The 25,286-nt window shown below is 40.0% G+C and overlaps 1 protein-coding gene across 1 annotated transcript; it reads left to right on the forward strand.

Annotated features, from left to right (window-relative positions):
• Window positions 1-854: 854 nt before the first annotated feature.
• On the forward strand, window positions 855-12,910 carry Gatad1 (GATA zinc finger domain containing 1). Its single transcript, XM_038320380.1, has 5 exons — window positions 855-1,427; window positions 1,872-1,997; window positions 4,001-4,060; window positions 6,944-7,127; window positions 12,607-12,910. Exons 1-5 carry the CDS (start codon window positions 1,203-1,205, stop codon window positions 12,795-12,797), a joined length of 786 nt encoding a protein of 261 aa, XP_038176308.1. The 5' UTR covers window positions 855-1,202; the 3' UTR covers window positions 12,798-12,910.
• The last annotated feature ends 12,376 nt before the right edge of the window (window positions 12,911-25,286 follow it).

Here is a 25,286-nt window from a genome sequence, read left to right on the forward strand (position 1 = left end):
TGGTGTGATGCTTTTTCATTATGCAAATAAGTAAAGCCTATGCTAAGACATAAATGATACAATTGTCCCACCTCTGAACCTGACTGTGTCATGCAAAACTGTGATAACTTTTAATTATAGTATTGTAATTTATGAGAAAAATTGATAGGAATCCTTCTGTACATTGCTAATTTCTAAATCTACTGATCTACTAACTAATAGACCCCTCCCATACAGTATTCAGTGCACAGCAGTTACATTGACCCAAGTAAAGCAAGTCATTGACAAGTTAATCTCTTGTATCCCAGTTGGTATTTCAGCTCTTTCCAGTCTCAGTGTTCTTAGAATGGGAATGTCAAGTGATAATATTGTCTCATAGATGGAGTAGGTGCTAATACTGGCTCTATTCTTAGCCACCTAGCTGTTTATGTGGGTACTGGGGACCAAACTCAGGGCCATACACTTGTTCCAGAAGAAATTTACCTATCCAGTTACCTCCCCAGCCTCCGAAGTAAAACAAACAAACAAACAAACAAACAAATAAATAAATAAATAAGCATGTAAAAGGGTCCTGATCAAGACGGCTTAATTTATCAAACAGAAACAGAATACTCATGTAAATTTGAGTCTCAGATAACAATTATTTGTGGGCTACTCTCACTAAAAAAAAAAAATTAGTTGTTGTTCACTTGAAATTCACCTTTAACAGGAAATCTTATATTTTCCCCACTTAGAAGAGTGAGTGACAGGTAATGGTAATTCTGGTAATGCCACTTTTAGCCTGAAGGCTTAAGTCCGCTACACCGACTTACCTGGCCCCGCCCCGCCCCGTCCGGGAGCCCAGCTCGTCGCCGGAAGCTCCGCCCGCCGCCGGAAGCGCCGGTGGGCGGAGGTCGGGCTGTGCTGCGCCTGCTGCCCCGTCCACCCCGGGGTCCACCCTCTGACCAGAGCTGGCTTTCCCGGGAGGTCAGGCCGAGTATCGGGCCTGCGTCCCCCGCGGGCGGCCCAGCTCCAGGGCTGGGTCCCGGGCTGCCTCTGCCCGCTTCCCGCTTCCTGGGGGCGGTGGCGGCCGCTGGACACCGGTGCGCGCGGCACAGCACCGCAGACCTTGCCTCTCCCGCTCTTCCAGACGCCGGGGTGGCGGGCCGACCCCTGGGCGGTCGGTGCAGACGACCGCCATTCCCGTGTCGCTCCGCCCGCGGGGGCCGCCCGAGCCGGCCACCATGCCGCTGGGCCTGAAGCCCACCTGCAGCGTGTGCAAGACCACGTCGTCCTCCATGTGGAAGAAGAGTCCGCAGGGCGACATCCTCTGTCACCACTGCACGGGCCGGGGCGGCGGCGCGGGGGCGGCGGGCGGGCCCGGGGTCGCCGGCGCCTTCGGCACGGCCACCCTCGCCAGCACTTCGGCCGGCCCTCCGCAGAGCAACGGGGGCGGGGGCGGTAAGCAGGTGAGCTCTCGCCCCTCTGCCCGCACTGCAGGGTAGACAGAACGGTGCGTAACAAGTCGGCAGCGCGCTATGCCATAGCCACAGGGTTGTGGGCCAAGGGCCTCTTGCTTGTTAAATCCTTGTCATTATGTTATTAAACAATTATTAGGTCGTTTAAAATTAAAGCATTAGAATTTTGTTGTGAGATATGTGGCAAACTTCTGGGGTGGCGGGGCCGTAAATTCGATATTTTTGCTGTGTGATAGCCCGTTCCCGCTTTGGCCTCCACCCACTCCTGTTCTTTTCTCTCTGGTAAGCAGCGCCACCTCTTGGGAGGCCCTGCAGAGGTTTTACTCATCTGATTTTAAAACTATTTTAACAAAGTGCGTCCTTTGATCTTTGTGAAATTATTATATTGGCTTTTCTTGAACAGTTTTAATTATTTTTCTCAAAATTATGTAACAGAGTAAGCAAGAAATTCACAGAAGATCTGCTCGGCTCAGAAATACCAAATACAAATCTGCTCCAGCTGCTGAAAAGAAAGTTTCCACTAAAGGAAAAGGGAGAAGGCATATTTTTAAATTAAAAAACGTAAGATGATTGTGGATGGTGTGTTTACTGTAGGACATTGTGTGTGGTGTGCTTTGCTGCTGCTTTCTCTATTCCTCGTTGAACATGGGCCCTTCTGCAATATTCTGGGGCAGCAAAGGTGAGGTTCTCCAAAAGATGAACTCTGTTTAAGAAGCCTGCTATTTATAACATTAGAAAAACACTTTCTCTGTTTTTTTCCAGCTTTTACTTTTTCATCTGGAAAATATAAAGTATAAGTCTACGAAATACTGTATAATTTATCTCAATTTGTCACATTCTCTATGCAGAAAGATTAAAATTCATTTTTTAAATTTGTTAAATCAGGTTATGACTCTTGCTGCATGGTTAACTAAGAAAACTCTTTTCTGTCTTTTAAAGAGCTAAGCAAATAACAGAATTCATCGGTACCATGTTTGTTATGACAGCCCCAGAAAACTTATCTGTTTGTTCGTGATGAACTTGGTGGATATGAATCCAAATATTTTTCTTTTTTAAAAAAAAAAGATTTTATTTATTATATATAGTGTTCTGTCTGCATGTATGTTTGCATGCCAGAAGACGACAGCAGATCTCATTATAAATGGTTGTTTGCCACCATATGGTTGCTGGGGATTGAATTCAGAACCTCTGGAAAGCCAGTCAATGCTCTTAACTGCAGAGCCATCTCTTCAGTCCCCAATTTTTTTTTCTTACCCTGATGTATGCGATTGTTTGAAGTCGCATGCTAGGGATGTTTGTTGTGCTAGTTTATTTCTGTACATAGGAGATAATTGTAGGTTTGGTTTAATCTCAGTTTGGTATTACTTTCAGAACAAATATGCTTCACCTAGCAGTAAACACATTACTAAAGTAGACATATTTATAAAGCAGAGGGGCCCTCACTGTAGACTCTTGTTGAGGCTAGCGTCAGACCCCTTGGCCCTAGAGTTATAGACAGTTGTAGTGTGAGCTGCCATTGGGCGCTAGGGACTGAACCTAGGCCCCCTGCGAGAGCAACGTCCTTAAGCACCGAGCCTTCTCTCCAGGCCTACAGTGTGTGTGCTGTGTGTATGCCGTGGCACATATGTGGAATCAGAGGACAGATTGCAGGAGCTGGGTCATGCCTTCCTTCCACTGGGTTCTAGTGTCCACCTCAGGCTGTCAGGCTTGCAGGGCAAGTGCTGATACACCAGCTCTCAGCCAGTGACTATTTTCTTAATCAAAAGAATGGTTTTTATAGTCTAAGATTTATATAATTTAGTTTTCTTAAACTGTTTTTTTTTTTGAGTAGTCAAAACATGTTAACATATACCAGATATATTTTCTTTGTAAGTATTCAGCCTTTGTTCTCGAGTTATTTCATCATTAATTTCTCTGCATCTTCATTCTTCAAGAATGACACAAAATCATGGGAGAGGTCATTTTTTGTGTTGTGATGAAATTTGCATTGCAGTTTTAAAAAGGTATTTTAGTGATAGTGCAATGTGGCAAACTGCTAAGAACGCCAGAGTTAAGGCTTGTAACAAAATTAAAAATTTTCATTTTATATTCATCTATACATATTTATAATTTCCACCCTGTTGTGCCAGTGTATTTCTGTAATTGTAATGTTAATGTCTCCTAGAGCTCTGAAAGAGCTCTCTGTTAGCTTTTAGCAGCATAATCAGAAATTTTACCTCTTTGGCACTTTTTAAATCATTAGTAACAAATATAGTTGGAAGTATTCAGCTGCTTCTCATCAACATTCAGGAAATCTTTTTCTTCTTGTGTGCAAGTATGTGTGTGTCTGTGTGTACACACTCTTGCTATATAACCCAAACTGATTTAGAGCTCGCCATCCTCCTGCAGCAGGTCTCCAAGTACTAGGATTGCATAAGTACCATCACCCCATCAGAAATTTCTGCTGTTTCTGTCACCAAATGACTGTTTTATTTTTCTCAAGTAACCCAGTTCTCATATGGTTGGGGAACTGCCCATGCATGCTATATAGATACGCAAATATTTTTATTTTTGTTTTCTTCTAGCCTATCAAAGCTCCTGAATCTGTCTCAACCATAATTACTGCAGAATCAATCTTCTACAAGGTAAGCTGCTGTAGCATACTGAGAGAGCAGTTGGGCCTGGTGTACGATATGCTACTAAACTATTGGCTTAGTGGGAACATCTCTGTTACTTTGTGTGTGCAGAAGATGTGGTTACCCTTTTAGTTCCCTCCAGGTGGCTGTTGTAGAACACCTCATCTGGAACTCAGGTAGGAGGGGATGTTGCCTATGAGAATATGATATGAAGCTGCTAAGAATTGTTGTTAAAATGCTAGTGGAGTTGTGTAAGAGGGAGTAATCCTATCCACAGGTGAGAAGGGCAAAGGTAGGTTATGAATGAATAGACGATGTTGACCATGTTGCCTGGTGGGTAGAGCAGGTTAGTGATTCTGAAATACCTTAAAACAAAAGCAAGAGAAAATAAAGGTAGAGACATCAGGTCTTCTGTGTATACATGTATAGTCGTTAGCCTGGTGTTTGGTTTTGGTCTCTTGGAGGTAAATGCAAGGGAGTGGATCTAGGGGACAGGTGAGATGCCAGGGGAACTGGGAAGAGTGGAGGGAGGAGAAACTGTGGTTGGGATGTATTGGATGGATCTGTTTTCAATAAAAAGAAGAAAAGTTTTTAAAGGTTGGGCTAGAAATATGACTCAATTAAGAGCACTGGCTGCTCTTCCAGAGGACCCAGATTCATCCTCAGCACCCACATGGCAGCTCTCAACCATTAATAATTCCAGTTACAGGGGTTCTAAACCCTTCTTCTGGCCTCCCTGGGCACCAGGCACACACATGGTATACAAACTTCTGTGCTGTTAGAACACCCATACACAAAAGACGAAAATCTGAACAACGATATTTTTAGTTGGTAAAGTAAGGTCTTGCCTTGGGCCAAAGTGATAGCCATGACACCAGTGATGGATGTGACATCTCATTACTTTTAAAGTGGAAGACACAAAAGGAGTTAGAACATAGAAAAGGCCTTTAAGGCTGTCAGGCCTAGCATAGGCAGAAATCATTTAATTTCTTTAGTATTTGAGGTTTTGAACTGTCATGCTGGACTCAGTAGTGAGTTAGTATTTGTTTTTGTACCTAACCCAACTGGACCAAATTCCTCATGTTACTCAAATGGTTTGACCTTTAAGTGTATTTATTTTTGTTAGTTCACAGGTGTTTTAATAAAAAAAAAAAAAGTCGGTCATAATGTAATAGTGTAGCACAAATACTAAAAATCCAGAGACAGATATTGGAGTTCAACCCAAAGATCAGAAAAGCGAAGTAGCCAGCCACTGGCTCTTACCTCTACAGCAGACTGAAAATGAGTGATCCTGCTTCCACGAAGCCTCAGATTGAGACTGAGACCTGTCTCCTGTCTTATATTCCTCTCTAGTGGTGGGATTCTTTAAGGCCTGTATGGCTAACTAGTGTGGCTGCTGGGATTAAAGGTGTGTGTGACTATTGCTTGGCCTGTATGGCTGACTGGTGTAGCTGCTTTGCACTGATCTTCAGGCAAGCTTTATTTATTAAAACACAAATAAAATGCTACTATATCATAAGCCAGAATTTTTCCTATATTTCTAGAATTTAATGTTATTAATTGTTAAATCATAAGATAAGTTGAATGTGTGTTGAGTATATGTGTGCACATGCTCAAATGCTTGCACACTAAAGCATGCATCATATGGGTCGGACAGTGAGGAGCATTTTAAGAGTTTTGTTTCATTCATTCTCCTCTGGGGTGAGTACTGTTTTCCTCATTTTATGGATAAGGGCACTGACTATAGAGAGATTAATTAGTTTCATGTATCTTAGCAGCTTTGACTGCTACCAAAGCCTTGTTTCAAGGAAAACACACATTGTTCCTACAGTAGAGGACTACACATACTTAAGGAAAATTCTACAGATCATAAAATTCAAAGGATATTCAAAGGTGAAATTTTTCAAGTTCAAGATCTCGGGCAGAGGAGCTGGGATGGATATTGGAGGCCTAGGGAGAGTTGTGCGGATTGGTTAGCTATAAAGTAGAACAGGAAATGAATATGTTGTAGTCGTATTGTTGGGAAGATGTAAAACAGAGTTTGGAAAATGTGTTGTAATTGAGGGTAAACATATCCTGAATGCTAATTATAATTTTAAAAAGGTTCTCATTTCTTTTGGATTGAGCTTACCATATTTATTTTCTTTGAGTAGACAACTGGGGAGGGCAATGTCTCACCAAGCAGATACTGATTTTAGGGTAGCACAGGAAAATCACTAAGCTAGTTCGTGTAGGTGCATAATTTGCAGTTTCTGCCTTGTGTGGACTTCAGCAATAACTTATTTAACTTTTCTACGGCTTAATGGCTGGCTTAAAAAAAAAAGTAGGGATAGTATAGAGGATTTTAGGTTAGTGAAAGTACTCAGTGATGTGATCCTAGTGAAGCCATGTTATACATGTCCCAAGCCCACAGATTACCAAGAGTAGGGTTAATTTATGATGTTTGTATCATGACATGTGTGTAGGTGCATCAGTTGCCATGAGTGATTCACTCTAATAATGGGGACATGGATAACGGAGGATGCTGTATATGTATCAGGTAAGGAGACTAGGGGAAATTCCCTAGCTCTACCTTCCATAATTTTGTTGTGAATTCAAAATCATTCTTAAAAGTGAAGTCTTTCTTTTAAAAGTAGAGGTAGTATTTTCATAATACAAAAATAAAAGAATTTATATGAAGAAATACTTACCCTCTTGCAAATTGTCATATATGTGTGTATTATTATTTTTAATGATTATTTTCATTGAACAGTGAAACCAGTGTCAACATAATGTGCTGAGACCTTATTTTTTTTTTCTACTTTGAAATTTTGCTTGCTGATTAATGAAATTTTGTTAATGGTTGTGATCTGTTACTATTTTAAATACAAGATTATCTTCTCTTCCCTCCAGGGAGTATATTACCAGATTGGTGATGTTGTTTCTGTGATTGACGAGCAGGATGGAAAGGCATACTATGCTCAGATCAGGGGTTTTGTTCAGGACCAGTACTGTGAAAAGAGTGCCGCACTGACATGGCTCATTCCTACGCTCGCTAGCCCCAGAGACCAGTTTGATCCTGCGTCCTATATAATAGGTAAATGGTACAGCTTCTTAAATTTAGTTAATTCTTCAGTGTTTTATAAAAGAATGTGTTAGTCTGTGAGCTGTCATAGCAGAATGCTACAAGCTTTTCTGAAGAGTGGAAGTCAGAGCAAGGTGCTGTTAAGATGGCTGTATGCTAAGGCCTTGCTTCCTATCTTGGAGGTGGCCGCTCTTTGCTGTGTTCCCATGGTCTTTTTGTCTGTGTGTGTACATTGAAAGAGAGCTCTCCATTACCGTTTATAAGGACAACAGCCTCCTCCCCTACCCCAAGTACCAAAAAAGAATATTTTATTTTTAAATGTAATCATGATTTTATAAAAACATCTTGCCACATTTGTTTGTTCTCATTGTAAAATAGGATTCTACTATCTGTTATCATAGAGGTACACATGTATGAGCTTAGTTGTTTGCTGCCTGTCACCCTCTCTCTTTCTCTTATTTTGCTTTTTTTAAAATTTATTAATTGCTTCATTTAATTTACATTCTGAACACAGTTTCCCCTCCCTCCTCCTCCCTATCTCTCTCCCCCGACTCCAACCTTGCATACACCCCATCCACTCCTACTTCATTTCTGTTCAAGAAGTGCAGGCCTCCTGTAGATATCAAAAAGCTTGGCATATCAAGCTGTGGTAGGACTAGCTCCTCCACATGTGTTAAGGCTGGGCAAGACAATCCAGTATGAGGATTAGGGTCCCAAAATCCAGCAAAAGAGTCAGAGACAACCCCTGCTTCCACTATTAGGAGTCCTGTAGATGGAACGGCGGGCTGCGTCCCGCCACCCGGCTAGCTTTACCCAAAATAATTACACGGAAACTGTATTCATTTAAATACTGCCTGGCCCATTAATTTCAGCCTCTTACTCACATCTTGATTAACCCATATTTAGTAATCCGTGTAGCACCACGAGGTGGATCGCTTACCAGGAGAGATCTTAACCTGCGTCCATCTCGGAGAGGAGAAGCATGGCGATTGCCTATGGCGACTTCTTGAAGCGTCTGCCCTTCTCTTTCCCAGAATTCTGTTCTGTTTACTCCGCCTACCTAATTTTCTGTCTCTTAAAGGGCCAAGGCAGTTTCTTTATTAATAATGAAAGTAACACATAGACACTCCTCCATCATTTCCCCTTTTTCTGTTTAAACAAAAAAGAAAGACTTTAACATAGTAAACTTACACGTAACAAAACAGCTATCAAGCAAGAATTACAGTTACAATATTTAAATCTATTTTATCTTTTATCATAACTAAGGAAAACTATAACTATTGAACCATTCAACTCCATCAAAGACTCCAGAAGGATATAATACTACCTAAGTAAACAAGTCATATGCAACTTTCAAACTCTACAAATGACAGAGACATCTCTCTGCCTGTACAGTCACCCAAAGTTCCTCCGTACCGCTGGGGCATCCATCTTCGGCCTTCAGACCCATACTGTCCAGCAGACATTTCCATGAAGCAGGAAATTCCAAAGACAGTTCAGTCACTTTCTGCTGTGTCCTGCAGAATGTCTCGCAGACTCTTTCATGAATCAGGAACCCCAAAAGACCATCTCACCCTTAGGCAAGTTCAGCAGTCCTCTCTCTGCAGGTTCTTTGTGTCCAGTTTATGCAACAGTCCAGGCAAGAGCAGTTTCTTGCCCAAATGGCTATCAAACTCCATAAGTAGCCTCTTCGATGCCCATCTTCCTCTCAAAGTAGATTGGTGCTGCCAGGAGCAGACGTGTCTCATTGTCATGAAAAACCCTAAGTTATTAAAAATCTTAAATGCCATGTTCTGTAGTCTTTGAAAGATATGAAGAATGCCTATTTAACTAAAATATATCTCTATATATAATCTAGAAAATCTAACTAACATGACTACAAGCTTGACTATATTGATGATTATCCATTAACCTATATTTCCTAATTATACATTACATTTTTTAAAATGAACTACACAATTACAATAGCTTAATCAAGATCAGAAAGACATAAACATATAACAAAATTGACCTTAAAATCTATACCAATGGAAATTATTCATATCTATATCATATCCCCCTTTAAATGTAAAAGAACATTTATAAACAATATTTGGGAAAATGGGCGCAGTTATTTCTCTCCAAACTGCTTCCTGCTGAAAAAAAAAAAAAAAAAAAAAGGTTCATCTCAGTTGGCAATTGAGTGAAGTAATTTTTTGAAGATGTTCATAGCAACCTTTCAGGAGGGCGTGGTCTATCATACCATATTGGGATAGAAGCAATCCACAGGGTGTCATCCTCTGTGAAAACAAAAGAAGACCCTCTTTTCCAAAGCATCATATTCTTAGATCCAAATTCTGAAGTCATACCGTTATAATATCCATTCTGGTTTAGCTTGGCAGTCCATATAATGAAATGTCTCTCTGTACTTAGCTCCTTTGCAGTCAAAAAAATCAAAGAAAACACAACAAAATACATAATCCAGACTCTCTGTGAATTTTCCATTTTTACGTGGCTTATTTTCACTCTATCACTTTACTTTATTCTGTCTCTTTAAAGACTTTACCCTTTTTTAAAGGCATTAACTTTATTTTCTATATTTTTTCTTCTCTCTCAAGCCTACGTACGCTCATCCAACATTGTGACTCATTTAAAAGTCTTTTATGTCTGAATCTGTCCTATTGTGAATCTGTAATTTTTTTACTATCCAGGAGCACTTTTGTTTTGCAGTTTTAAATCACTAAGCACTTAAGAATCTAAGCTGTGACATTCCTAGGTCAAAAACAGGTACTGTGAGCTTGCCATGCCCAGTCCAACATGGTGGAGCCGCTTGTGACTGAATCAGTAGCAGCTCTTGGCTGCAGAGCTGCAAGCTGTTCTGGATGTTGGCTCCACCTCTCTCCAATTTCAAAATGGAGGACATGCCATTTTGTGCTAGCTCTGGGGCTGCCAGGTAGGAGCCGCACTCAGCACTTTAACTCTGAGACTGAGCGTGCAGCACAGAAACTCTTTTCATCCAAGTGACAGCCAAATCTGACGCGCAGAGCACCGCACAGCCTGGAAACATCGGCAGGAATCCGCCATGCTGGCCCGCTCGCCTAAGCCTGAATCTGCCATCTGTCCAGGTGCAGGCAGGGAGCACTGAGCCATTGGCATGGTCTCAGAGTACTTTCTTTCCAATCCCGAACGGGAGAACAAACATCCAGTCCTATAAAAGCCATTGAAATGCTTTATAGCCAGAGTTCCAGGCTGGTGGCACAGCGCAGGAAGCTGCGTTTTAAAACCGCACAGGTTTTTTCCTGTTGCGGCAGCTGAGTCAGGGAAATTTCTCTGTGGCACGCGAGCAAACAGCAAAAAGCTGTGTTAAAGTCTGTCTCTCCTTTATTGAAAGCCCTCTCAGGTTTTTAAGTGGATTTAGTCCATCACGTTGGAATGCCATGTGTCCCGCCACCCGGCTAGCTTTACCCAAAATAATTACACGGAAACTGTATTCATTAAATACTGCCTGGCCCATTAATTTCAGCCTCTTACTCACATCTTGATTAACCCATATTTAGTAATCCGTGTAGCACCACGAGGTGGATCGCTTACCAGGAGAGATCTAAACCTGCGTCCATCTCGGAGAGGAGAAGCATGGCAACTGCCTATGGCGACTGCCTGAAGCATCTGCCCTTCTCTTTCCCAGAATTCTGTTCTGTTTACTCCGCCTACCTAATTTTCTGTCTCTTAAAGGGCCAAGGCAGTTTCTTTATTAATAATGAAAGTAACACATAGACACTCCTCCATCAGAGTCCCACAAGAAGAATAACCTACATAACTGTCACTTATATGTAGAGGGCCTAGGGTCAGTCCCATGCAGGCTCCCTCATTGAAGAGCATCAGTATTATGAGATAGGGATCTACTTTATTATTATTATTATTATTATTATTATTATTATTAATTTTTTCCAGCCCAATCACAATTTTCCCTCCCTCCCTCCTCTCCTCTCAGTCCCTCCCACCAGCCCCAGCCCCCATCCACTCCTCTTCCTTTCTCTTCAGAAAAGGGCAGGCCTCCTATTGATATCAGTCAGCCATGTCATAACAAGTTGCAATGAGACTAGGCACCTCCTGTCCTATTAAGGCTGGATGAGGCAACATAGTAGGAAAAAAAGAGTCCCAAAAGCAGATAATAGTCAGAGACAACCCTTGCTCCCACTGTTAGGAGTCCCACAAGATGACCAAGCTACACAACTGTAACATATGTGTAGAAGGCCTAAGTCTGTCCCATACAAACTTCAGTTAACAGTTTAGTTTCTGTGAGCCCCTATGAGCCCAGGATAGATGATTCTGTGGGTCCCATCTTCAGCACATAACATATAAAGACACACCATCAGCATATGAATTTAGAGGCTTGAGAACACAGTTTAATCAGAATAAAAAATGTAAATATTAGTAAGTACAAAAGAGTATAGAGCATTGTAGGCATTTTATATAGTTGGTATTTGACTGTCTTTTGTTAGTGTGGGTTAGAACAAGGTGTACCGACTAGAATATATGTGTAAGATTTGCTTGTGTGACCCAGGCCTACATTTTATGAAAGGAATTACACAAGAACCTAGGTTATATAGGTTACCTATAAAATTACTCAAAAATGATTTCTAAAAGAACTTTCCTAGTTATTTCTAAAAACTAAATTCTCAGAATATGTCCTCTCTACACAGCATCCTATTACTTAAAAACAATCGTTGATGGTTGAAGTAGCACACTATACTCAGTTGATCATTCAAAAGATGACATACAAATAATACTCGATAAATGACTAGCTAACATGATTCTGGGTGTTCAGTTTTCTTTAATTATTTTGTGCTGTTTATTCTTTCTGTAATGGGCATGCATTTCTTTTGCATCCCAAAGGAGAGACATTTCTTCTAATGAGAGTTCCAAGGACAGCTAATACCCCACTGTTATTCTTACTCGTGTGCCGAACTGGTTGTGTGACAGACATATCTGTGCCCATAGGTATGGAGCCAGCAGAAGCCAGTATGTTCTGAATCATTCTGGGCTCCTCTCTCACTTGGTCCCCAAAGTCTGAGAGTCTTCTGTGCACTACAATGATGTCACATGGTGGGAAAGTCTAGCACAAACTCTGGAGTTAGACTACTGGCCTTTCTAGCCCCTCCACTTCACTGCTCCTTAATCTGTCTTTCCTTATTGTACTTACACGTAAAACAGGAAAAAATAGTGCCCTTCAGGACGTGAGGAGTTAGTGTGGATAGATGTAAAGTACCCAGGACAGCATTGGCTTCATAAACCGCTAATACTCAGTATTTTAGGACGCTGTATTCCTTAATCATCTGAAGTGGAGTAAACAGTGGAGTGTGACTTCAAAACCTGCAAAAATGAGTTCCAAGGGTTAATGTCAAGGTATAGCATCCTGAGTGCTTTCTCTTAGTGTCTAGGAATGCTAACATTTTATAAAAATGAAATGTGTTCAAAACTGTGTTTAACTTTTCCATTGGCTGCCTCTTAGGGCCAGAGGAAGATCTTCCAAGGAAGATGGAATACCTGGAATTTGTCTGCCATGCACCTTCTGAGTATTTCAAGTCAAGGTCATCACCATTTCCTACAGTTCCCACCAGACCAGAGAAGGGCTACATATGGACTCATGTTGGACCTACTCCTGCAATAGCTATTAAGGAAACAGTTGCCAACCACTTATAGCTACAAAATCAAACCTGGGGCATGTTTAGTTAGCATGTATGAGGCTTTGGGTTTAATCCTCAGAACATACATACACACCCCAAAATAAAAGCAGATTTCCATTTTTCTTATGAGATATGCCACACATTTTTCTCTTTAAACTTTTCTTTACATTTTTTTTTTTTTTTTTTGGTTTTTCGAGACAGGGTTTCTCTGCAGCTTTTTTAGAGCCTGTCCTGGAACTAGCTCTTGTAGACCAGGCTGGCTTCAAACTCACAGAGATCCGCCTGCCTCTGCCTCCCGAGTGCTGGGATTAAAGGCGTGCGCCACCACCGCCCGGCTTTTCTTTACATTTTTGAGACAGGTATAGTCAAGGCTGGCCTGACCTTGAGATCTCCCTGCCTCACACTTCTTGAGTGCTGGGATTACAGATGTGTTGCACCATGGCTGGTTAATGACAGATACTTTCATGAAGCTCCTACATAGAAACATGGCTTGAGGAATTTTTTAATCCTACTACCCCTAATTACTAGCTTGTTTAATGCCTGTTGCTTAAAAAATAATAGGGTGGAAAAAGAATAAATTTGAAGTTTAATATTAAATTCCATGCATATTTTCCCAGACAAAAGTGGCAGATATTAGGGAAACCATTAGAAACATGAAGTGTTTATTTTTCTTCACAATTTATTTCTAGAAACTCATAAGGCAAATTGCATTTTTGTATAGATGCAAAACATTGAGTTTTGTTTTTGTTTTTGTTTTTTCCCTCTCAAGACAGGTTTCTCTGTGTAGCCCTTGCTGTCCTAGAACTCACTCTGTAGACCAGGGTGGCCTTGAATTTACAGAGATCTGCCTGCTGCCTCCTGAGTACTGGGATTAAAGGTGTGTGCCACTGCACCTGGCTTACATTTTAGATTTTGATCAAGGACTAAATAAAAATGTGACCAGTATGTTTCCCAAAGCTACACAATCATTTTTCCTTCTCCGGAAGCAGACCTAAGCTGCTTTAGTCATACAGACAGCAATTGGTGGGTGATTTTATTAGCCCTGGCTCTTTAAAACTTTCATCTCATGCTCTCAGACAAACTGCCTTTTACTGTTAACATCTGCACTCCTGTGAGGTAGTTCTTCAGTCGTACCTTTGATCCCCAGTGTAGGCATCCCCTCTCCACGTAGGCAGCAGCCCCTGTAATAATTTTCTGACTATTGTTAGGTAGTGACTGCTGACTGACTATCTTGGAAGTAACTAATACTAGGTCATTAGTTTTGATAGTGAAGACTCAGAGTTAAACCATTTGCTGAGGTCTCATGGTTTGCCTTCCCTGGGAAAGCCCGTTGTATATGTTTCAAGTGCAGTTTGGTCACATAATGGGGAAGGAATGGGCAGGCAGCCACTTGCTGCCTCTGTCCTGATCTATCCAGACAGATGTTTTTAACCACAGGAATTTATGAGAATTTGATTTGATTTGATATTAATGATTTTCATCAGGACTCTTTACCCTTTTTTATAGTCCCAAAGTTGGGAAGAAGCATCTGTCTACTTTAAAGGCTTGTTCCTACAGTAAATTTTATTGTAAATAGCCAGGCAGTGGTGGCACATGCCTTTAATCTCAACTCTCAGGAAGCAGAGGCAGGCAGATTTCTGTGAGTTCAAGGCCAGCCTGGTTGACAGAGCAAGTTCCAGGACAGACTCCAAAGCTACAAAGAAACTCTGTCTTGAAAATTTCAGAAAAAAAACAAAACAAAACACAAAAGCGTTTTTGGTGAAAATTGTTGGAAATGACTTTCTAAATGTTAATATTCCAGTTTGGGATTAAAATATATTTTTATAATGGGTTTATTTAGGATTTCTTTATTAATTTCAGTTGAACTACTTAAATAGGAAATAGGATGCCTCTCCCAAGATTGTATTAAATTGAAACATCAATCTTGTTGTACTTGAAATTCAAAGTAGAAAAGATTCATCATCCATTAAGTAACAGAATTTAGAAAAAAATTAAAGATTGACTTATTGATAAAAATGAGCATTTAATATTTATTTAAATTAAGGCATTTAAAAATCCAAATTAGGCTGGACAGTGGTGGCACACCCCCTTAATCCCAGCACTTTGGAGGCAGAGACAGGCAGATCTTTGAGCTCAAAGCCAACCTGGTCTACAGAATGAGTTCCAGGACAACCAGGCTACACAAAGATTCTGTCTCAAAACAAACAAAACTGAGCAGATACATTTCTTTAATCTTAGTGCTCAAGTGGCAGAGGCAAGAGGATTTCTATCAATTCAAGGTTAGCCTGGTCTCCGTAGCAAGTTCCAGATTTAGCCAGCACTACACAAAGATTCTCTAAGAAAATAAGCAAAGTCCAAGACCATTTTTTATTCTGACCATTTCTTTATAAATTGGTAGAAGTATCTTTTATAGTATATTGAATTTTCATTTTCCTAACAACCAACTCGAGTGATTGTCATTGTTTAGTATTGATGATGTCTGAAGCTTGCCCTGGTAGACCTTGCCAGTGTCCCCCACCTGCTTCCCTCTTCCCAGTTACCACCACACTTTCTGTACTGCTTAGTTCTACTCTACTGAAGATCTTCCCAAGGTTCTTGTTAAATTTTTGTGGTTCAACAGATCAAACCTGGGGTCTTATACAGTCTAGGCAGGTGCTCTGCTATTGAGCTACATCCCCACCCCAGAGCCCTTAAATTCTGTCTTGCAACCTTTCCAGAGCCCTTGGCCTCTAGAAATCGGTCTAACCTTTTTTGTGATTGCATTTTACTTTGGATTTCTGTGGTCCCATTCCTACCCTAAAGGAGTGTTTCTCTGTGTGCAGAGGATGTGTGTGTGTGTGTGTGTGTGTGTGTGTGTGTGTGTTCATCTGGGGTTTCCATGATACCCAGTTTAGGTCCTCAGTAATGGGAGTTGTTTAGTGTAGAATTTAAATTAGGTCCTGTTAAAATAACAGTAGACATCTTAGTTGATGCTAGGCCATGACAATAGGATTAACTTCGTATTCTCCTGTGAATAATCAAATGAAGCAAAATTTCACATTGTTATGTTTCTAGTTAGTAGTAGATTATTTTAACTTATTTAAAATGATGAACCTTACACATGAATATTTGAGAAAACTATCTCAGCCTATCCTAGTTCTTGGTTATGAATTTTTCCAGAATTTATGTAAGTACTTCAAGCAGTATGAATCAGGGGAGAGATGGTAGCTCAGTTGGTAAAGTTGATTGTAAACAAGGACCCAAGTTTGATCCTCATAACCCATGTACCAAAGCTAGGCATGGTGGCACATGTATTCTCATTGCTGGGAAGGTGGAGACAGAGCCCTAAGGCCCAGTGGCTTCCAGCCTAGCAAGAAAGCCTGACTTAAAAACAGATGAACACGTCCTAGGAATGACATTTGAAGTTGAGCTTTGACCTTTACACACATGTAGACCTACACATTCATGCACACATACATACATAGCATATGCATGAATCCAGCTGAGGGTGACACATGTACCTATAATCCTACTTGGGAGGGCAAGGTTCAAGAGTTTAAGGCTCATCTTGGCTACAGAGCAAGACACCATCTCATTAAAGAAAAAGCGGGGGAACAGTAAGGTGCATCTGCTGTTAAAGGTACATGCAATTGTAAGCCTGCAACATGAGTTCTAACACCAGAAAGGAAAAGTGAAAGAACCAGTTACACAGAACTGACCATTGACCTCCATATATGCCCTGTGGCATACAGGCCCTCCATTTATACACATCATGTGTGAACAATAATAAGAGAAAGGGTTTAAGTCATTGGTGGTTTGAATAAAAATGGCCTCTCTAAACTCAAATTCATTAGTCACCTGGGAGTAACCTCTGAGAAGTATTAGGAGGTGTGGCTTGGTTGAAGAGGGAATGAACTTGTTAGAGGAAGTGTGATACTGGGGATGGGTTTTTGAGGTTTCAAAGGCCGAGGTCCAGTGTCTTTCTCTGCTTAAGGATTGGGATGTAGATCTCAGCTACTCCAGTGTCATCCTCCCTGCCATGATGGTCTAAGCCTCTGAAACTGAATGCAAGCCCCCAATTTAATTTTGCTTTCTTTTATTTATAAGAGTTTTCTTGGTCATGATGTCTCTTCAAAGGAGAGTGACTAAGACAGTCACAATTCCATTTTGGCAATAAGGTAAAATCGTGCACAATGGATAGAAAATTGTTTATTTGATGATTTGCATTGCCTGTGCCTACATGAATACATTGCACACTTTCAGAATTAAGTTTTATTGTGGACCAGAAAAAAGAGAGGCTTTATCGTAATTTTCCTGGGCATGCTTGGGTGTTTTGTTTTTCAAATGGTCTTAATAGTTTTTGTTTGTTTGCTTGTTTGGTTTGTTGGCTCTTTTGAGACAAGGTCTTATGTAGCCCAGGCTGGCCCCAAGCTTGCTATGTAATTGTGTATGACTTTGCATTACTGCCTCTCCTGCTTCCCCCAGTAGCTTAAGAGAAGGAATCGGTATTAAAGAGAGAAAACTCTCTCGTTAGCAAGTTTATAAAACAAGTTCTAGGATCATATATTTGGTTCATTAAATAATCTACTAATGATGCTATGCTTTCTATGCTTTAAGTATTTAAATACATATGACATCAAACTGTGGTTAAATATTTTGAAAATCAGTGGTTTAGATGTTTATATTTTAACACTAATGAAATGGGTTAGAGCAAATTATCTAGTATTTCTTCATTTCAACATAGTACCTGAAATTCTGGATAGTATTTCAATGTCAATGTATAGTTAATGGTATTTGTTATAATGCCATATTCCTTTGTTTTTTGTTATTGACTTGTTAGACCCATAGACTAAGCCATAGACTAATTTTTACACGAGATAAAAAATAATCCAAGTCATAGTGCCTAAGATATTAGTGGCATAATGAAACTTTTCAATGCCTTAAAGTTCTAGTTCCCTTTTTTCCTAAAAATGGATGTGCCAGGCTACAGAGATGGTTCCACAGTTAAGTGTGAAGGACACAGGTTCAGTTCCCAAAAGTAACATGGTGGCTCACAATCTGTAACTACATCTCCTGGGTGTCTGGCACCCTCTTCAGGCCTTTGGGCACCAGGCACACACAATACACAGACATACATGCAGGTAAACACTCATAAAAAACAAATCCTTAAAAAAAGAAATAAATGTTCATTTATTTTTAGAGTCTATGCTTCTGCTATCTCTTAAAAGTATTATAGTTGGCCAGTTTCCATTCCTTTTATAATTTCAAATGATTTTGAATTGAACTATGCCAATCTTTAATAGCTGGGGCTAAGATACAGTTAACCTTGACTATACTTGTATGGTCTGCCAGTCTCCTTGGAACAGAGGAAACATCAGCTCACACATGTAAGGAGGACTGAGGACTGGGAAGATAAGTCAGTTGGTAAAATTCAGTCTCCAGCACCCACATAAAAGGAAGGGTATGGTGTAGGAGGTCCTTCTGTCTATGTGTTGCTTTCATTAATGAGTAAAAAAACTGTCTTGGCCTGTTGATAGGGCAGAACTTAGGTAAGTGGGGAAGATGGAACTGAATTTTGGGAGGAAAAAAGCAGTGAGAGACACCATGGAGCCAACAGAGACAGACACATAACCTTGCCGGTAAGCCACAACCTTGTCGCGATACACAGATTAGTAGAAATGGGTTAAATTAAGATGTAAGAGTTAGCCAATAAGAAGGTAGAGCTAATGGGCCAAGCAGTGTTTTAATGAATACAGTTTCTATGTGATTATTTCGGGGCTGAGCAGCTGGGCGGCCAGGATGAACAAGCAGCCTTCCTGTTACAAGGGTGTTGTGGTGTGTGCTTATAGTCCCAGACCTGGGAAGGCAGGGAAGGGTGGATCTCTGGGATTCTGGCCAACCAGTCTGTCCCAGTGAGAGACCCTGCCTCAAAAAGCACAGTGGAGGGTGCCTCAAGGAGAAAACTCAAGGTACCTGTAATTACTAGATAATGTGAATATTTTAAAATGCTACTGAATAAATGCAATGGCATCTTAGACAAAAAAAATCCTGCTAATTACAGAATTTTTATAACACCTTTATAATACAAGGGGCACCCTTCTGCTTAGATAATTTGAAGCTTGCTGAGAAAGCAGCAGGTTTCAAGTTGTTTTGTGTTCAATGTATTGCATATATGTGCATGTCTCTGTGGTGTGTGTGTGTGTCTGTGTATGTGTTTATGAGAGAGGGGAGAGAGAGAGAGAGAGAGAGAGAGAGAGAGAGAGAGTAGGAGGGAGGGGAAAGTGCAGTTCTATATTATTCCCCTTTAGATTAGTGTCTTCCTGTTTTCTTCTATGGTGTTTTGAGGCTGGATCTCTATGTGTTCCTAACTGTCCTCAAATTTACAAGTAAGCGTTCTGCCTCTGCCTTCCAAGTGCTGGGATTACAGGCATGCAGTCCTTCACTTCACCCAGCTTTAGACCAAAACTTTTCAACTTGTTGGCCTTAGTGCATAAGTGGATCTAAACCAGCATCATTGTATGTAAGAGAATAAAGAACAGAAAGTTTTAGAGAATATCACAATGCAGCATGTATTGTTTTGTGACTTTTTTTTTTTTTTGTTCAGCAGTGGCTTAGCTGGACTGGATTATAATATAAAAAATATTGCTTTGGATTGTGCTTAAAACATTTCTAAAAACAATGTTTTAGGCTGGGGAGATGGCTGTTGCTAAGCATGGGAACCAGAGTTTGGATCCCTAGACACCCACATAAACACTAAATAACTGCAGAATGGGTGAACCCCAGAGCAAGCTGGATATCAACATTCATTGTGTCAGTGAGTTCTGGTTTGACTGAGAGAGCCTGCCTCGGTAAGGTGGGAGAGGTTGAGCATGATTTCTGAAACCAACCTCCAACCTCCACACACATGCACAAACACGAGATATATGTGCAAACATGAGACACATAACCTCTACACATACATGTGCTTGCACATGTGAATAACACGTGAAAATGCAATAATATCTGAGGAAAGTAAAATTACTTCATTTCAGCTTGCTATTGAACTCTGAGTAAAATTTCTGTGAATATATGGTGAGCATTTCTTATCCCACAGTATTCCTTTGTTCTTAGTTATTAGTTTTTTTTTTTTTAACCTGTGCCACTTCCTGGGAGACAGAGTCCTAGACCAACTTAAAAGAATGCAAGGCAGTCATAATGACACTGTTAGTGCTTTGAATTTACATTCTTCTTCTATATGAGCATGTAATAGGATGTAAATGTCCAATTCTGAAGAATCCATGTTTCTAATACTGAGTATACTATCAAAATTGATTTTGAATTATTTGTATCTTCTCTAAGAAAGACATTAGGAGTTAAATATTAGATTTATTCTCTCTGTCAAAATTAGTTTGTTTTACTTATGAAATAACAGTTTGAAAATTAGACCCCCCCCAAACCATTTAGTAAGAACCCTGTACAATGCCATGTTTGTTTTTTGTTATTTTTTATTGATTTTATTGAGCTATACATTTTTCTCTGCTCCCTTCTCTTCCTCTCCACTCCCCTTCAACCCTCTCCCATGGTCCCAATGCTCTCGATTTACTCAGGAGATCTTGTATTTTTCTACCTTCCCATGTAATTAGATCTATGTGTGTCTCTCTTAGGGTCTTCATTGTTGTCTAGGTTTTCTGGGATTATGAATTGTAGGCTTGTTTTCTTTGTTTTATGTCTAAAAGCCACCTATGAGTGAGTACATATGATATTTGTCTTTCTGGATCTGGCTTACCTCATTCAATATGATGTTTTCTAGATTTATCAGTTTGCCTGCAAATTTCAAGATGCCATTTTTTTTCTGCTGTGTAGTACTCTATTGTGTAAATGTACTACATTTTCCTTATCCATTCTTCGGTTGAGGGACATTTAGGTTGTTTTCAGGTTCTGCCTATGACAAACAATGCTGTTATGAACATAGTTGAGCACACATGTCCTTGTGGTACGATTGAGCATCCTTTGGGTATATACCCAAAAGTGGTATTGCTGGATCTTGAGGAAGGTTTGTTTCCTAATTTTGTGAAAAATCGCCACACTGACATCCAAAAGGGTTGTACCATCTTGCATTCCCACCAGCAATGCAGAAGTGTTCCCTTTTCCCCACAACCTCTCCAGCATAAGTTGTCATCAGTGTTTTTGATCTTGGCCATTGGTGTAAGATGTAAGGTGAAATCTCAGAGTTGTTTTGATTAGCATTTCTCTGATAGCTAAGGATGTTGAACATTTCCTTAATTTTAGATTCCTCTGTTGAGAGTTCTTTGTTTAGGTCTGTACTCCATTTTTTATCAGATTATTTGTTCTTTTGGTGACCAATTTTTTGAGTTCTTAGTATATTTTGGAGATCAGTCTTCTGTCTGATGTGGGGTTGGTAAAGATCTTTTCTCATTCTGTAGGCTTCTGTCTTGTCTTGTTGACCATGTCCTTTGCTTTACAGAAGCTTTTCAGTTTCAGGAGGTCCCATTTATTAATTGTTTCCCTTGTGTCTGTGCTACTGGGATTTTATTGAGAAAGTGGTCTCCTGTGCCAATGCGTTAACGTGTACTTCCCACTTTCTCTTCTATGAGGTTCAGTGTGTTGGCTTTATGTTGAGGTTTTTGATCCATTTGGACTTGAGATTTGTGCATGGTGATAGATATGGGTCTATTTTCATTCTTCTACATGTTGAAAACCAGTTATGCCAGCACCATTTGTTAAATATGCTTTCTTTTTTACTTTTGATATTTTTTTGCTTCTTTCTCAAAAATCAGGTGTTCCTAGGTGTGTGGATTAATATCTGGGCCTTCAATTGGGTTCCATTGCTCCTCCTGTCTGTTTTTATGTCAATACCAGGCTGTTTTTATTACTGTAGCTCTGTAGTAGAGTTTGAAGTCAGGGATTGTGATGCCTACCTATAGAAGTTCCTTTATTGTACAAGATTATTTTGACTATCCTGGGTTTTTTGCATTTCCATATGAAGTTGAGTATTGTTCTTTAGAGGTCTGTGAAGAATTTTTCTGGGATTTTGATGGGTATTGCATTTAAATCTGTAGATTGTCATTTTTACTATGTTAATCCTACCTACCCAAGAGCATGGGAGATATTTCCATTTTCTGGTGTCTTCTTTAATTTCTTTCTTCAAAAACTTAAAGTTCTTGTCATACAGGTCTTCCACTTGTTTTGTTAGAGTTACTCCAAGATATTTTATGTTATTTGTGGGTATTGTGAAGGGTGTTGTTTCTCTGATTTCTTTCAGCCCATTTATCATCTGTATACAGGAGGGCTAATGGTTTTTTTTTTTTTTTTTAGTTAATCTTGTATCCTGCTACATTACTGAAAGTGTTTATGAGTTGTAGAGTTCCTTGGTAGAATTTTTGGGGTTGCTTATGTAAACTATCATATCATCAGCAAATAATGAGAGTTTGCTTTCTTCTTTTCTGATTTTTATCTCCTTGACCCCCTTTTGTTGGCTTATTGCTCTAGCTAGGGCCTCAAGAACTATATTGAATAGATATGAAGAGAATGGACAACCTTATCTTATTCCTGATTTCAGTGGGATTGCTGGGATTTTCTCTCCATTTAGTTTGATGTTGGCTGTTGGCTTGCTGTATATTTTTTTAAATTATGTTTAGGTATGTTCCTTGTATCCCTGGTCTCTCCAAGACTTTTATCATGAAGGGATGTTGTATTTTGTCAAAGGGTTTTTCAGCATCTAGTGAGATGACCATATGGTTTTTGTTTTTCAGTTTGTTTATATGGTGGATAACATTTACAGATTTTTGTATGTTGAACCATCCCTACATCTCTGGGATGAAGCCAACTTGATCATGGTGGATGATGATTTTTATGTGTTCTTGGATTCGATTTCCCTGTATTTTATTGAATATTTTCAATATAATATTGAATATTATGAGTGAGATTGGGCTGTAATTCTCTTTCTTAGAAATGTCTTTGTGTAGTTTGGGTATCAGGGTAATTGTAGCCTCATAAAATGAGTTTGACAATGTTCCTTCTGTTTCTATTTTGTGGGATAATTTGAGGAGTATTGGTATTAGTTCTTTTTTGAAAATCTTGTAGAATTCTGAGCTGAAACCATCTGGTCATTGTTGTCTGAGGTTTCTGTCCTGCCCGGTTTCCACAGTCATTGAGTCCCAAAGAAATCACACAGAGGTCTACAATAGTTATAAACTGATTGGCCTAGTAGCTCAGACTTATTAACTCTTATAACTTATATTAGTCCATTATTCTTGCCTATATGTTAGCCACGTGGCTCAGTACCTTATTTGGCAAGGCAGTCACATCTTGCTTCTGTGGCTGGGTAACGACTATGGACTAGGACTCCCTTCTTCCCAGAATTCTTTTGTTCTCATTGACCCGCCTCTACTTCCTGTCTGGTTGTCCTGCCTCTACTTTCTGCCTGGCTACTGGCCAATTAGCATTTTATTAAAATAGAATTGACAGGGTACAATTGTCCCACAGCACTTCCCCCTGCTTTTTTTTTAAGGAACCAGAACTCTGAATCTAATATCCTTTGCTTAGCTTTTCTCCTGACCATTATCCATAAGAACTTGTAACCAACATTCTAAACAAAGCAAAATATCCATTTTTTGGGAATGTGGGTGTAGTTTTCCAGGCTACTTCCTGCTGGTTGAGGGCACTGATAATCTTATGGGGACCTAAAAAAAATTTATAATTTTCATCAAGTCATGACTGGAGTATCTTGTGAGGCTTGATCATCTCAGCCAGCAGTCTTGAATCTGCTCTGGATGTAGAATTCAGACATATGGGCCATCTGCTCCTATCAGAAGTTTCTCAGGTGGTCTTCCTTGATCAAACCTGATTTTTCTTAACTCAGAATGTATCCATAGCCTCTAATTTTCTGTGGAAATAAAAGCAAAACCTCTTCTCCAAAGTAACATATCTTTTGACTTCAGCTTTGAAGTCAAGGCATTTACAAAAGATTTATGGTTTATTAATCTAGCAGCATTTATATTTAAATGTCTTTTTGCAGCTGTTGCTCCTTCCTCAGCTCTCAAACAATTCAAAGACAACATAATAATATACAGTATCCAGACTCTCTGTGTATTTTCCATCTTTATGTGTCTTTAAGTTTTATTTCTTTTATTTTTTACTTTTACTTTTTGGCTTTTTGAGACAGGGTTTCTCGGCCTGGAGAGATAGTTCAGAGCTTAAGAGCATTAGCTGTTCTTCCAGTGGTCCTGAGTTCAATTCTCAGCAACCACATGGTGAGTCACAACCTTCTGTAATGAAATCTGGTGCCCTCTTCTGGCCGGCAGGTAAACATGCAGAGACAGGGTTTCTCTGTGTATGTTTGGCTATTCTTTTTTTTTTTTTTTTTTTTTTTTTTTTTTTTGGTATTTTTCAAGACAGGGTTTCTCTGTAGCTTTGGTGCCTGTCCTGGAACTAGCTCTTGTAGACCAGGCTGGACTCGAACTCAGAGATCTGCCTGCCTCTGCCTCCCGAGTGCTGGGATTAAAGGTGTGCACCACTACCGCCTGGCTGTTTGGCTATTCTTGAATTCACTCTGTAGACCAGTTTGTCCTTGAACTCACAAAGATCTGCCTGCCTCTGTTTCCCAGGTGCTGGGATTAAAGGTGTGTACCACCTCATCCATCTACTCTAAGGACTTTATCCTTTTTTCTTTTTTTTTCTCCCAAGCCTGTATATATTTTTAACACAGTGGAAACCATTTAGAGGTTTTCTTCTTCTTTTAATCTCTCTTTACTGTATATCTCACTTTTTCTGACCACATGAGTCTTTTAATTTGCCAAGCGATATGGTTAGGATTAAAGCCATGACTCTGGTGGCTGGATCTAGCCCATTTCTTAGCTTTCTGAGAGTCCAGCCTCATGGCTGAGGTGCCAGTTGTAGCCATGTTTATTGCCAAAACTCTATTGCATTTCAAGGTCCCTGCCGCCACCAAGAAGCATGTGCTCAGCTTTTCTTTTCATCAACACCCTAAGTGTTTTGTGGCAGGATCTCTTAAAAAATCTACAAGGTTTTTCAGCTAGAGACTCTTAAAGGGGCTGCAAAGTTTTTGCAGCTAAAGCTGAGTCAGGAAGCCTCTCTTAAATGAGAGCACTTGCCTCTAGTAAGCAGAGCCCAGCTGAGAAAATGCTGCTATCAATAAGCTGTGCTTATTCTATTTTTTGTCAAGAATTACTTCCCAAGCTCTCTCAGGCTTTATGTGGATGCAGATGTCCATGTGGGTGCTATTCTGTTCTCTGAGGTTTCTGTCCTGCCCAGTTCCCACAGTCAGTAAGTCCCAAAGAAATCACACAGAAGTCTACATTAGTTATAAATTGACTGGCCTAGTAACTCAGACTGATTATTAACTCTTATAACATATACTAGCCCATTATTCTTGCCTATGTTAGCCACGTGGCTCAGTACCTTATTTGGCAAGGCAGTCACATCTTGCTTCTTCTGTGGCTGGGTCATGACTATGGACTAGGACTCCCTTCTTCCCAGAATTCTCCTGTTCTCATTGACCTGCCTC

Source organism: Arvicola amphibius, chromosome 2 (genome assembly GCF_903992535.2).
Source record: "Arvicola amphibius chromosome 2, mArvAmp1.2, whole genome shotgun sequence".
Classification (NCBI taxonomy): Eukaryota; Metazoa; Chordata; class Mammalia; order Rodentia; family Cricetidae; genus Arvicola; species Arvicola amphibius.

What these genes read in the sequence shown, in the direction of transcription:
- Gatad1 (XM_038320380.1), top strand. Translation starts at nt 1,203, where the DNA reads ATGCCGCTGGGCCTGAAGCCCACCTGCAGCGTGTGCAAGACCACGTCG. An exon ending in ATATTTTTAAATTAAAAAAC is followed by an intron (nt 1,998 to 4,000) that starts GTAAGATGATTG and finishes GTTTTCTTCTAG; the next exon opens with CCTATCAAAGCTCCTGAATC. An exon ending in TCCTGCGTCCTATATAATAG is followed by an intron (nt 7,128 to 12,606) that starts GTAAATGGTACA and finishes GCTGCCTCTTAG; the next exon opens with GGCCAGAGGAAGATCTTCCA.